The 13,714-nt window shown below is 40.7% G+C and overlaps 1 protein-coding gene across 1 annotated transcript in view; it reads left to right on the top strand.

Annotated features, from left to right (window-relative positions):
* The window catches only part of LOC146009231 (alpha-1-inhibitor 3-like), a 106,843-nt gene that overhangs the window by 48,590 nt on the left and 44,539 nt on the right, over nucleotides 1–13,714 (top strand). Inside the window, exons 15-17 of the mRNA XM_083149393.1 lie at nucleotides 1,644–1,799; nucleotides 6,278–6,427; nucleotides 11,345–11,459. Of these exons, the coding sequence (XP_083005519.1) occupies nucleotides 1,644–1,799; nucleotides 6,278–6,427; nucleotides 11,345–11,459 (421 nt within the window). The remainder of the gene's footprint in view (nucleotides 1–1,643; nucleotides 1,800–6,277; nucleotides 6,428–11,344; nucleotides 11,460–13,714) is intronic.

Raw genomic sequence — 13,714 nt, 5'->3', positions numbered from 1 at the left:
ATGGGAAAAAGGGGTCCTTTTCATACCCCTACTATCCAAGTGGGCATGGAGTTGGATATAAACCTGTGGCGAGCGTAGCGAGCCACCGAGCCCAAAGCGTGGCGAGCGAACGGTATTCTGTGTCACCTCGCGGGGCTCGCTACGCTCGCCACGCTTCGGGCTCGGTGGCTCGCTACGCTCGCCACAGGTTAATATCCAACTCCATGCCCACTTGGATAATAGGGGTATGAAAAGGACCCCTTTTTCCCATTGAATTCCATGTTAAAATGGACTCAGTCCATTTTAACATTGATTTCTATGGAAAAATCGGGTCATCGCATCGCATCCGATGGTCGCATGCGATGCAATGTGCCCAATCCGATTTCTAAATCGGACGCCCAGATACTACATAAGTACCCAGTTCATCATTGTGTTATTTTTCAGAATGAGAGTAATAAGTGCATACTTGAACAGAGAAGGAAAGTTTCCAGTAGAGAAAGATAAGCACAGAAGCCAGAGCTTTATGACTTTTAAGGGCAGGTAGTGGAGTAGAAGGATGAGAAGAGTGTGGATACTTCATCCTCACTTGTGGTGTCATATGAGGAGAAAGGGGCAAAGGACTCAGGAAAGGAAGTAAGCAAGTCACTGGCTGAGGAACAGCATGCCATGTCATTTTGGATTTTATCAATCTTGTCCTTGAAGAAGGAAGCAAGCACTGATAGTAGCTGATGGTGATGGTGATAAGGCCTCTTACATATCATTTATTATTATTTATTAACAGTTTCTTATATAGCGCATACATATTCCGCAGCGCTTTACAGTGTATAGTTGAACATTCACATCAGTCCCTGCCCTAGTGGAGCTTACAATCTATATTCCCTACCACATGTACATGCACAAACAGACATTCTAGGGTTAATTTTTGTTGGAAGCCAATTGACCTACCAGTATATTTTTGGATAGTGGGAGGAAACCGGAGTACCCGGAGTAAACCCACGCAAACACGGGGAGAATATACAAACTCCACACAGTTAGGGCCAGTAGCTACACCACTGTTTAAAAGGATAGTATGGTAAGCATATTATAATATATGTGCTATATGTATTATTTAATGCTAATGAAGGTTCTTGATTTAAATTGCTATATACTGTAGGTAGACTGTAGAATAACTCACAGTTTAAGTGATTTTGTATAGTGGGATTCAATTTAAGTTCCATTTAAAAGTAGTGCTGCAGTGTAACCTAGAGCAGTTAAAGGTCTTCTCAAGTCGAGATGAAGTCTAGAGGCTGTCAATATATGGAAGCTACTGTACTGTCGGGTTCCTCTTTTGACATGCAAATATAATCCCGATCTGAGGGGATAACTTTAAAAGGAAACACTCCATAGTAGAATGTTGTCAACACAGCTGACATTATTATGTTGATCACAGTTTAATTACTAATTTATCCAGGCTGCTGTGATAAGCCACATTTTCAGGAAAGGTATGACCCTCAAAAACCATCCACAACTCTATAATCCTACCTACTGTACAAGGAGTATACACTGTAGATCTTATTGAATACAATTAAACAAGAATCAAAAGAGAAAAGAAAGTTATACACATTTATTTGACTTCTGTTTTTACTTTAAAATATTATATTTGCCTTTCATTCAATATTTCACAGGTCCAACTCAGTTTCTCTGAAGCTCAGGTCCGTCCTGGAGAACACGTGAATCTAAAAGTTACAGCAGAGTCTGGATCCTGGTGCTCTGTGCGATCTGTGGATAAAGGTTTCTTACTACATGCACCTCATAGTGACTCATCAATAACAGATCTTTTAGTAAGTTTACATTTATTCTCTAACAAATGGCCAGAAAATCACAAATTCTGCTAGGGTATATAAACTTATGAGCATAACTGTACATTGGGTGGGTTCACATAAAATAGTTTTGAGTAGTTGTGAGTAGTTGTGTCTTACAGCAGGGCTGGATAAAGGGGGGAGGGGGCACAGGGGGTCAGTACCCCTGGGCCCCCCTCTATCTAGGGCCCCCTGTGGTCGGCATGTGTTTGCAGTGCATTACTGGGAGTTGACTAAGTCCCATGAGACTAGGAGGTCAGAGGCTGAGAGACTTGTGCTGAGCTCTGGTTGGTGGAGCTCACCACATATTTCTCAGGCCCATGGAGGACCGCAGCAGTAGCGGCCTCGTCATGGGGTGGTTTTTAATAAGTGGCAGTGCTGAGCCTGTGAGGTCTCCTACAGAGGTACAATCAGGCTTTTCATGTGGTGTAACTGTATGTGTGTGTGTGTGTATATATATATATATATATATATGCAGTAGGTAGTTCGGCACTGCTGCTGAATATTGGAAGAGTCCGTGGTGCCTTCCCTATAAATAATACTGCTCCAGAACCTTTATGAGCCGAATGAACAACTCCAATAAGGTGGGCGGCACTCCAACGGTGAAGGGTTAAATCAGGTGGTATTTATTGCAAACATGCCAAAAGCCATATGCCGACGTTTCGAGGCATTGAGCCTCTTTTTCAGGGCGTGCAAATATAGAAGAACAAAGTGCTGTGCAAAAGCACTTTATTCTTCTATATTTGCACGCCCCGGAAAAAGAGGCTCAATGCCTCGAAACGTCGGCATATGGCTTTTGGCATGTTTGCAATAAATACCACTTGATTTACCCCTTCACCGTTGGAGTGCCGCCCACCTTATTGGAGTTGTTCATTCGGCTCATAAAGGTTCTGGAGATATATATATATATATATATAACAAATGAGGTAGATAGGCGGCACTCACCAGATTTTTTTTCAGTATAAACTACAGCCTTTATTGTTCCAACGGCGTTTTGAGTTTCCCCGTTATCAAGGACATACAATAACAAACTCAAACAACACACTTATAAAACAAGTAATCCCGCCCATACATAGAACCCTCCCCTGTCATTAAAAGTGCACCTGGACTCACCACCTGTGACACGCTGTGAGGTTCTCCATTAGAGCTGCAATATTAATCAGTCCGGCTCCTGCAATACAATGCGTGGATGGCGGCAATAAGTGTTATCACCAGGTGCCGAGTTTGTATCAGCTGTTTGGAGACTTCACTGACAGCGTGCCGTCTGGTGGAAAGCCCAGACGCTGTCTCTAAGCAGGGCCGAAACTAGGTGTTTCGGCGCCCGGGTCGGCAGTCATTTGGACGCCCCCCCCCAAAAAAAATCACTGCCTTGGGGTCAGGCAGCGGGGGTCCGGGGACTGGAGAAGGTTAACTCCGGCTCCTAGCGCTGCCGGGCGGTGGGCGGGAGGCATATTTTGAAAAGACTTGCCGGACGCTGATTGGCTGAATTCAGCCAATCAGCATCCGGCAAGTCTTTTCAAAATCATCAGTGCTTCCCACCGCCAGGCAAATAGCGAGCGGCTGTGTATGTGAAAGCTGCCGCTACACCAGTCCCTGGACCCCCACTGCCAACATACCTATGTGTAGCGTCCAGGGGTCCAGGGACTGGTGTAGCTGCAGCCTTCACTCACTCCGTCTCCTATCGCTATCTGCCTGGCGGCGCTAAGCGCCGATGACTTTGAAAAGACTTGCCGGAAACTGATTGACTGAATTCAGCCAATCAGCGTCCGGCAAGTCTTTTCAAAACCTGCCTCCCGCCCACCGTCCGGCAGCGCTAGGAGCCGGAGTTAACCCACCAGTCCCTGGGACCCCGCTAGGACCTGGCGTTAACCCACCAGTCCCCGGACCCCCGCTGCTCATCCCAGGGACCACGCTGCCGGGACACCAAACTAGCGCCCCCACCCTCCAGCGCCCGGTGCGCATGACCCCCTAGATCCCCCCCCCCTAGTTACGGCCCTGCTCTAAGCATCCAAATCCGGCTCCTAGAAACACAATACATAAAGACGATACTTTAAAAACCTGGATAATACAGCAGAATACAAACAGTTATCAACTAACCAATTGCTCATTTATATATTGTCAAAACGTGTTGCCACATATCGCTAAATATCAACACCATGTGCAATATCAACCGTTTTTCTTCTGATTGACATTGTGTCGACACTTTTTCTAAAGAAGTCATATAATTACAAAAAATCATTTTGAAACATTATGGAGGAAGCATATGAAAACAAGAGTACATACATAAGGTTAGACAGTACTAAATAGAACTAAATGTGAAAAAGGCTTTTATAGGACATATAATACGCTAACCGTTCACTGCCATTGAGAAGCACTAAATAAGCTTTTATTATGCTGCTAGTATACACGTCTCGCCCGAGGTGAGTAAGGTTGTAGGGGGGCCTGTCACAAGAAACATTGGAGCCCCAAAGTTTCGTTTAGACCTTTAGGTGATAAGGTGTTCAACATATAGATCCACCTACATTTGATCTGTAGCAATTTCTTGTTACGGATGCCACCTTGCAAAGAGGGTGGTACTTGATCAATAATCATTGATCGCATAGAGGCGACACTGTGACCCAAAGAAATACAATGTCTAGCGACCGGTTGGTCGCTGTGGCCACTCGTAAGTCCCTGATGAATGGCTGACCAATGTTGGGCCATCCGTTCTTTGAACGAACACTGAGTCTTCCCAACATAGGTCAAGCCACATGGGCATGTTAAGGTGTACACAACGTGAGTTGAGTGGCAGGATAGTGGGTGTTTAATACAAACCTTTTTTTTCGGAATGAGGATGATTAAAGGTTGTGCACACCGTCATGGAGCGGCAGGTAAGGCAGCCAAGACAGCGGAAACAACCATTCTTCCTTCCCAAAAATCTGCTGCCCGAAGGCTTGTCCCAGCCACTGATATCTAGTTTCACGACATGGTCACGGATGTTTTTGCCACGTGTATAACTAGGTAGCAAGACCGTGTTAGACAAACGTGTCAAATCCTTGTCCGTAGACAAAATGGGCCAAAATCGCTTTGCCATGGCAGTATTCCTGTTACTTTTAGTGTTGTATCTATTAACCCATGGTATTTTTGCTCTAACTACAACAGTTAGAGCCTCCCCCAGCAGTTGCCCATTGACCAAGTTTATACTGCCTTTACTCTTTGTTTTGACATTGTAATATTCTCCCATGCAGTTTGCGGACAGTAATGACAAGTGGGAGGGGGCCCCCTGTCTAAAGTGCCCCGTGCCCCTGGATTCAATATCATAACAATGTTATGCACATGTATTGTATCACAGTTTGAGTATGCACTTAGCACTCAGTTAATAAAGTCAATGTTGAAGTACTATGGGATCTGAATAGTGAGGTTTTTACAAGCACTAAGGAGAGGGAGGAGGGTGGGTACCGTAGATATGCAGAGTGCAGAAGCAGGTAAAGAGGAGTAGATGAAATGAAATGAAATGAAATAAAAGTAAAAATAAATAAATTGAAAAAATAATAAAAATAAAAATAAAAAATAAAAATATAATATATAAATAAATAAAAATAATAAAATAAAATTATAAAAACAAATTGACGCGACCAAATTGATGTTTACACTCCTTATTGGAGTTTGTGGAAGCAGTCCAGTAGTAAGGAGAGAGCTAGGCTGGCTTACCCTGCACTAAGTGTGTACTGCCGCAAGACGCAGGCTGAGTACCTTTCTGGCGGGGTTCCGGAGTTTTTTTCAAAAGTGACGTCACCTGCCGGCTTTTACCTTGCGCTTGCAGCGGCGCTGGTGGGGGCTTGCTCTGTGTCTCCGTCTGGGGGCTTCTTAGTTCATCTGATGAAACCTCACTATTCATCTTCCAATTTATATCAAGCTGCTTTTACCCTCCAGCGCAAATCCTTTTAAAAGGAATTTATTCCTTTTTCTCTGCATCCTACTATGGGATCTATTTAGTAAATAAAAGGCTTTTCTCAAGTACTTTAGCTGGAGAAAGCCAAAATATAGAGATTTCTCCTCTTATTAAGCTTATTTGTTTATGCGGCCCCCATAGGTTTTCATTGGGGCTGAATATTGTTGCCATTTTCTGTGTATACTGTAGCTGAGAGAATTAATGCTTCTCTGAAATACACAAATATACCATATATATATATATACCATATGTTCCAGATATACCATATCTGGAATGTGTTATGTCTCCTGTGTCATCATGGAAGAGATATTTCTCTCTGCACCTTCTCTGCAAATGCACTGGGTTCAGACTTCTGTTGCCGGCTTTTGCAATGGCAGCCTAGAACATGCTTTGATCAGATGGTACTGTACTATACATATGGAGAGAGTTAAAATAAGCTAACAATTACAAATTTCCTTCTGCAATAACTAGTAGTCAAATCAGAAGAAATTAATAAATACATTTATTTCTGTTATCAATTTGTGTACAGGCACAGGATTTGGTATATATAATTCGATCAAGAGCACATGGCGATGATCCGTTAAGAATGAGTGATCCTGTGGCGCACAATTGCAAAGAAAATGAGACTGCGATACATAGTATTTGGGATTTTCAATTAGATGCTTACGCTTTGTTTGAGGTATGTCAAAACTATATTTAATTCTTTGTATGTTTCATAAATGTCTGTTGTTGTTGTTATTATGATCATCTACTGTATTTGTAACATCTCTAATTAGCACCAAAGTCATTTGAATTGGCCTTTACATTCATTACAGAGATACTGTACACGTGTGACATGAGAAAGACCTGCCCAACTGCGGCAGCCAATATAATGTGCAAGATCCGTACAAAGTGGCCTCACACACACATAGCTGATGTATTTTACCCCCTTATCACAGACAAACCAGTAAGTCATATAGGGGTAGATTTATTAAGCTCGGTGAAGTGATAAACTGTCTGTCTGGTTTTTATCACCGGCCAATCCTACCTGTGAAGTTACAGGCTTGGTTTGAAACATCACAGGTAGGAGCTGATTGGACGGTGATAAAAAACAGACAGTTTATCACTTCACCAAGCTTAATAAATCTACCCCATAGTCTTGTTGGTTGTACATATGAAAGTACTATTCTTACACAAATATGGCAAAGAGTTTCCCAGTGTAAAGTTAGGCCATAGAAGAAAATGGACTGTCACAATAAAAAATGCAATATAAGATAAAATAATGATTAGTAGGACTAATGAGGTTGTATACTTAGTAATCTGAGTCCCAATGGCAGAGGAGTATTGGCTTTATGGTCATACTGTATGATGATACTTTGAGCAACGAAACATGTTAGGAAACACCTGCTGATTTTAACTTGTTGGACTTCTTGAGGAGATACCGGAGTTTCCAAGTTTATATCCAATCCGGCTTTTAACTTTGGTTCCTGGTTATTCCAAAAAACTACATTTACAGCTGCTACAATTGGGACACCTCCACCTGCTCAATGTTTGGATATATGAATCGCACAATTGTAAGGATGCCTCTATGAGTGAGGACTGCAATTCCCCCTCCAGCACAACCTAATCCTGCAGGTTATATGGACTCCCCTAAAATTACTACCTTCAACTTGGATATATACCAGGGACCGTATCATCATACGACCATAAAGCCAATACTCCTCTGCCATTGGGACTCCGATTACTAAGTATACAATCTCATTATTCCAACGAATAATCATTATTTTAGGTACTTGTGTAATTTCATGGCGCCGTGCATCTGAGTACCCTTGTGGGGCTCGCTTTGCTTGCCCATGCTGTGGGCTCGGTGGCTCGCTATGCTCGCCATGCTGTCTAAAATCAACTCCATGCCAACATGGATAGTGGGGGTATGAACTATCCATGTTGGCATGGAGTTAAGTTACATTATTTTAGATAGTTTGTGGCGAGCGTAAAACCCGGAAGTAGCTGGTGCTGTGAAACTACACAAGTACCTTATTTTATCTTATATTGCATTTTTTATTGTGACCGTCATTTGCTGCTATATGCTGTTATTATTTGTTATTAATATTGGTACTTATATGTTAGTTGGGCGCCGCCTATAGTTAGTATGCTCATTTCCCCACTATCCATGTCAACATGGAGTGGATTTTATATACTGTGGCGAGTGCAGCGAGCCACATAGCCCGAAGCGTAGCGAGCCCTGCGAGGAGACGCGCAAAACTAAGCAAATAGCTTAGTGGGCACCCAACTAACCTATAAGTACCTTAATTTTATCTGATATTAATTCAAATTAATCATATTATTGTACTACCCAATTCATTTGATTTATAGATTTATTTTAGCGCTCCACTACACCCCTTTTCTTTTTCTCTTGTATATTTATATTGGGGACTAGACACCACCGAGTGTGAGCTGCTTGACCACACTTCCCATTGAGGCGCCTGTTTTGTGCAGCTTTATGCTGGGGAATATTTTGGGGTTTTCATAGAAGAAAATGGAGGTGTTAATTGACTACAAAAATGTACATGTTTAACAATATATTGTTTATATTGTCTAGTATGTACAATACACTCAATATCGTCAAAGTAGCATGCTAGCAACAGGGGGAGGTGATGTCTCTGAATGATATTGTTAACAAAATCGTTCAGCGTGTATGCACTAGATCGGTCACCTGGGAGAACCGCTGATATCGATATAGTCAGAGGGGAGGGGAATGGGAGATTAACATAAACACAAGTTGTACTCGGTGTCTTTGATGTATAGCTGCAGCCAGCTGAGACACGGAGCCGATCTGTTTGCCAGTCTCACCCCAGTAGTCAATTTAACATTACTTTATTGGCTGACCATACCCTACTCAAACTGCCGACGCAGAAGACGGCCACAGACACTGAAGAAGCCTCCCAATGGAAAGGTCATCTACTAGCACTGCATTGAAAGGCGGTATAACTGCCACACGGCAAACACACTATGGAGCGATTCCCTTATCACTGCACTTTGGGACTACCAGGTAATTAGTGGTAAACTTCCTACCTGTTGACTGTCGCACTTATTCCCCATCATTACTGCTGCACGATCTACCCCCCTTTCCCCTAATCAGGGCACTCTTATCTGAACTTTGGGACTCACATATCCCTGCATGGGCATTAACATTTCATCAGGACATTGTGCCCATTAGTCCAGACAGCAGATGCACATCTTTTCCATATTCAACTTCATACGTACAAATTAACCTATATGAACTTGCTCACTTGCTGCTGGAATAAACTGACAGCAAGCAGCAGCAGTCCCAGGTCTTATATTTGTGAAGTGCTTTCACTTATTTTCTGTTCTAATACCTACTTAAACTCAGGTTGCCGCTGATCACAATGGAAATTGTTTTTCCAAATGTTCCCCACCGATCCCCTCCATTTTTGTGCATAATTATTAGGGGTGTGGATCGGCCACTTTCTGTGTTTTGGTTTTGGATCTGGAGCTCCCTTTGTGTTTTGGATCTGGATTGGATTTGCCAAAACCACCCTTTCAGATTTTGGTTTCAGATCTGTTTTTTTCTTTAAAAACACCGATTATTTTTTTGTTCCTATACTATTCTTAACCTTAATAACATTAATTTCCATTAATTTCCACTAAATTCTGAACACCATCCAATATTTTTTTTTTATGCCAAAAGGATGCACCAAGGTAGATGGATGACTAATCTAAGCAACACAAGTGGGTGGCACAAACACTGGATTGATATGGCACACTTAGCATCACCCCAGGACAGATACGGCACACTTAGCAACACCCCTGGATTGATACGGCACACTTAGCATTACTTCAGGACAGATAGGGCACACTTGGCAGCACCCCATGAATTATACAGTGGACTTGGATCGCCCCAGGAATTATATGGCAGATTTGGCTCATCCCAGGAATTATACACATGGATGACGGCACCCCTGACCTGATACAGCACACATGGTGGCACACATGGAATTATACGGCTCAGATGACTGTACCCTTGACCTGATACAGCACACATGGTGGCAAACATGGAATTATACGGCACAGATGGTGGCACCCTGGATTTATATGGCACACATGGTGGTTCACATGGAATTATACGGCATATATGGTGGCACCCCAGCAGCAAAAAAAGAAAAACTTTTTAAAACTTTTAATAAAAAAGGGCAGCACCCCTGGAACTATACAGCTGATTTAGCAGCCCCCCAGAAATTATGAGACACTTGGATCACCCAAGAAATTATATGACACACTTGGCTCACCCCAGAAATTGGACTACAGCACCCCTGGACTGATACGGCACACTCAACAGCCCTTGCAGTAAAATACACAAAACAAAAAAACCTTTTAATTAAAAAAAGGTCAGCCCCCGCCGGAGTGATATGACAAACTTAGCAGAACCCCATGAATTATACAGCACACTTGGCTCACCCCTGGACTGATGCAGCACCCCTGGACTAATACAGCACATTTAACAGGCCCTGCCATTAAGAAAAACACAAAACACCCTTTTTTCTCTTTATTTAAAAAAACAAACAAGGGGCAGCTCCTCTGGACTGATTCGGGACAATGGGCAGCACAGATGGATGGACATGGGACCCTGGGCAGCACCGCTGGACTGATATGGAACACTGGGCAGGTGCCGATTTAGAATTAAAATTGTCTATAAGGCCTTTTATAAGGCCTTTGTAATTATTTCAACTGTAATATATATATACTGTTATTTGCTATTCTTACATTCAAATTATATTTACAATGAATGTAAATAAATATACAGTATTTTACTTAAAATAGCATAATTATTCAAATGTAAGTATGATGTAATCTCCGGCCGTCAGTGAAATGCATCTGGCTGGGAGTTTCCTTCTCAATGCTGTGCGTCTCCACCAGAACTGGAAGTCCTTCCTGTGGAGCACACGCCGTGGAACGTTTAGTGTCCTGCTTCTGAAAAGGATGTAGTGCTCATCCAGAAGTTGGCGTCCTATTCCCAGAGCGCATTCCTCCCGGAGATAACAAATAAAACAAAATCCATATTCACATAGAGAAATATTTAAACATTCTTTTGGTCCATATTTTTACAGGTTCATAATTTATTTTGTTTTCATAATTATATCCATCGTGTATTATAGATTCCAAGAGTACTGCTGCCATCTTGTAAACTTTTTGAAACGGTGCACCTTAATATTATATAATACTGTATTGTAAGTGCAAAATAAAAAATGGAACTCAAGCTAAAACATTTTTAATAAAACATTGTGCTTCATAATATGGTGCACAACTACAGGGGAAAGTGAGATAAATTGTGCACATTACTTTGAGCAATTTTAGATATATCTATAAGGCGCCTTAGTAACATATATTTATTTACTGTATTCCTGGACCATTAAAGCTGGGGCCACAGAAATCATGGAGAACAAACTTTTTATTACTGTTAAGTGGACAAAATTTTGCATTGAATAAAACTGACTAGGTCAGCCTACTAATACTGTAGTTGACTTCCTTGTAGAAAATAGGTGTAAATAGAATGATTTACTATATTTAATTTAACTATTACCATTTTCTTCTTCTAAAGATATACAATCTAAAAGTTATTACCAACACTCTAATAAGTAAACCGCCTATCTGTGTTCCGAGTGAATTTGCTGGACGTTCTTCATTGCATCGCAAAAAGGCAAAAAGTGCTAAAGGTAATTGCCTATTATGTACGTAATATCATTTATATAAACTAGGATAGTTAAAGGGAAAACTATATATGTATATAAATACAATAAGTGGTTTCCATTCTAAAACTCATACCGTAAACTAATAACAAATGACCATTCAAACACAATGATAAACAGAAATCACATTACACTTCAAAGTGTCTGATTAAATATATTTGAAACAGGGAAGGTGGTAAGAAACTAGCACATAACCTAGTTTAAAGCCAAAATGTGTAAATTAAATCATAGATATGGCACTTACAGTAGTACAACCTGGTTTGAGGAGAATAACCTCCCTTAAATGGCCACGTACTTGTCCCTCCATGAGTTTGCAACTAGGTCCTCCATTGTGGAAGAGACAAACTTGCCGATATTAAAAGGGAATTGCTGCATAACCACCCTTGCCCTGAAAGTGGCCAGTAAACAGCACTTAGTTTCCTTCCATAGCCAGGTTCAAAGAACCCTGGCCTATTACCCAAAAATCACCTTATAGAGACCAATCATAAGACCAGGTCTCTCAATAAACTAAACCAGACTTCCTCAGCTGAATGTTCTCTATTAGGTTGGCATACTTTCACCACCTTGTACCTCACCTGCAAGTATTAATTAATCCAGTTCCCATACAAGCCAGAAACTGGGGTATAGCCACATTATCTTTATGACTAATCCTTTGCATGCCGATAATTATAAACCCTTCATCCACATATACAGTACATGGGGACAGCATAAAGAGGACATCCCCAAATGAGCTTTAAGCCATTGTGGCTAATATGGAGGTGTTGAAAGTGTGGATTATTTGGAGATAATTATTTGATTAAGTTTATACCCTTTATAGCAAATCACTACCCAATTGGAATTTCCAAATTTATCGCCTGCATCCCAGATGTAATCTAGTAGGCGGCTTCAATCTATTCCTCTAATACCAATCTCCACAACATCCCTACTACATGGGTATTCTTCCCAGTTAGCAGGAACCTACTAGCACAAGACACATGACAGAACTGAGAGGTCACATACTAAATATCAACAACACAAATAACAACTTAGCAAGAAAGGTGAAATAATCAGTTCTCCAAATAAAGGTGAAGACCACAAAAAATCGCACTGGTTGGAAATAAATAAAAAGCCTTTTATGCCCTCAAAGTAGTGATCAGCTTAAGGATCTAGGTTTCTTAAAACATCCAGATGGTACTTCTAGCCATGGAAATGACCACCTTTTGCAACTGTTGTACGCTGATTATATATTGATTATATATCTCTTCAATAAAGGCATTGGAAAAGCTTGATGCCAATACTCAAGTCATTTTCCAATACAAAAAAAGTAATAAGCCGAGGAAGCCCAAACAGTTCTCTTGAATTGGACAGTAGTGATAGAGGGGAAATAAGTATGTACAGAATCAGAAATGAATAGCAATGCAATCGCAACGTGTGTGCACTCCTATGGTATTATAAACATGCACGAAAATAGGAAATTCATCCTAAAATAGTGTTCTCTAGTTGGAGCCGCTCAGTTTGGTATAGGTAGAGTTAAGGGTTACAAGAAACCTGAAGCAAGCACTTGTTTGTCAGTGAGTGAGGGAAGAATAGAGTAGTAAATACAAAGCATCAGGAGGAAATTAATAGAAAAAGGACTGAAATGAAAAGATGAACAAAGAAATAGTAAAATTAAATGAAATAAAATGAAACGATAAAACAAAAATAGAAAATAAATAAAAGATAAAATAATAAAATTAACATAAAAAATACAATAATGTTTACACTCTTTTTTGGGAACTTGTTTTTTGTTGTGTGATGTGGAGCGTACCAATTGAGGATAAAAGTCTGGGGATATACAATGTGCAATAATCTTTTCCCTATCACTCCCTAAAAACAAAAAAAAAGTTCCCAAAGAGGAGTATAAACATTATTGCATTTTATATGCTCACTTTATTATTTTTATCTTTTACATATTTTATATTTTTTTTTAGTTTTAATTCAATTTTATTTATTTAATTTTACGATTTCTTTGTTTTCATCTTTTCATTTCAGTGCTTTTTCCTCTAATTTCCTCCTGATACTTTGTATTTACAATCAATGACAATCAAGCAATTGGTTCGAGTTTCTTGTAACCAAGCAATCACCTTAGTATTATAGACATACTATTACCTTATTTCAAGGTGTCAGTTAAAAACAGAAGGCAATCAGATAATGTTACAGAACTTTATTGATTTGTTTCTTTCATTCCCTGTCATTTGTCTTCT

Source organism: Crinia signifera, chromosome 6, assembly GCF_055691185.1.
Source record: "Crinia signifera chromosome 6, ASM5569118v1, whole genome shotgun sequence".
Classification (NCBI taxonomy): domain Eukaryota; kingdom Metazoa; phylum Chordata; class Amphibia; order Anura; family Myobatrachidae; genus Crinia; species Crinia signifera.
This window is presented reverse-complemented; position numbering and strand designations above follow the sequence as displayed.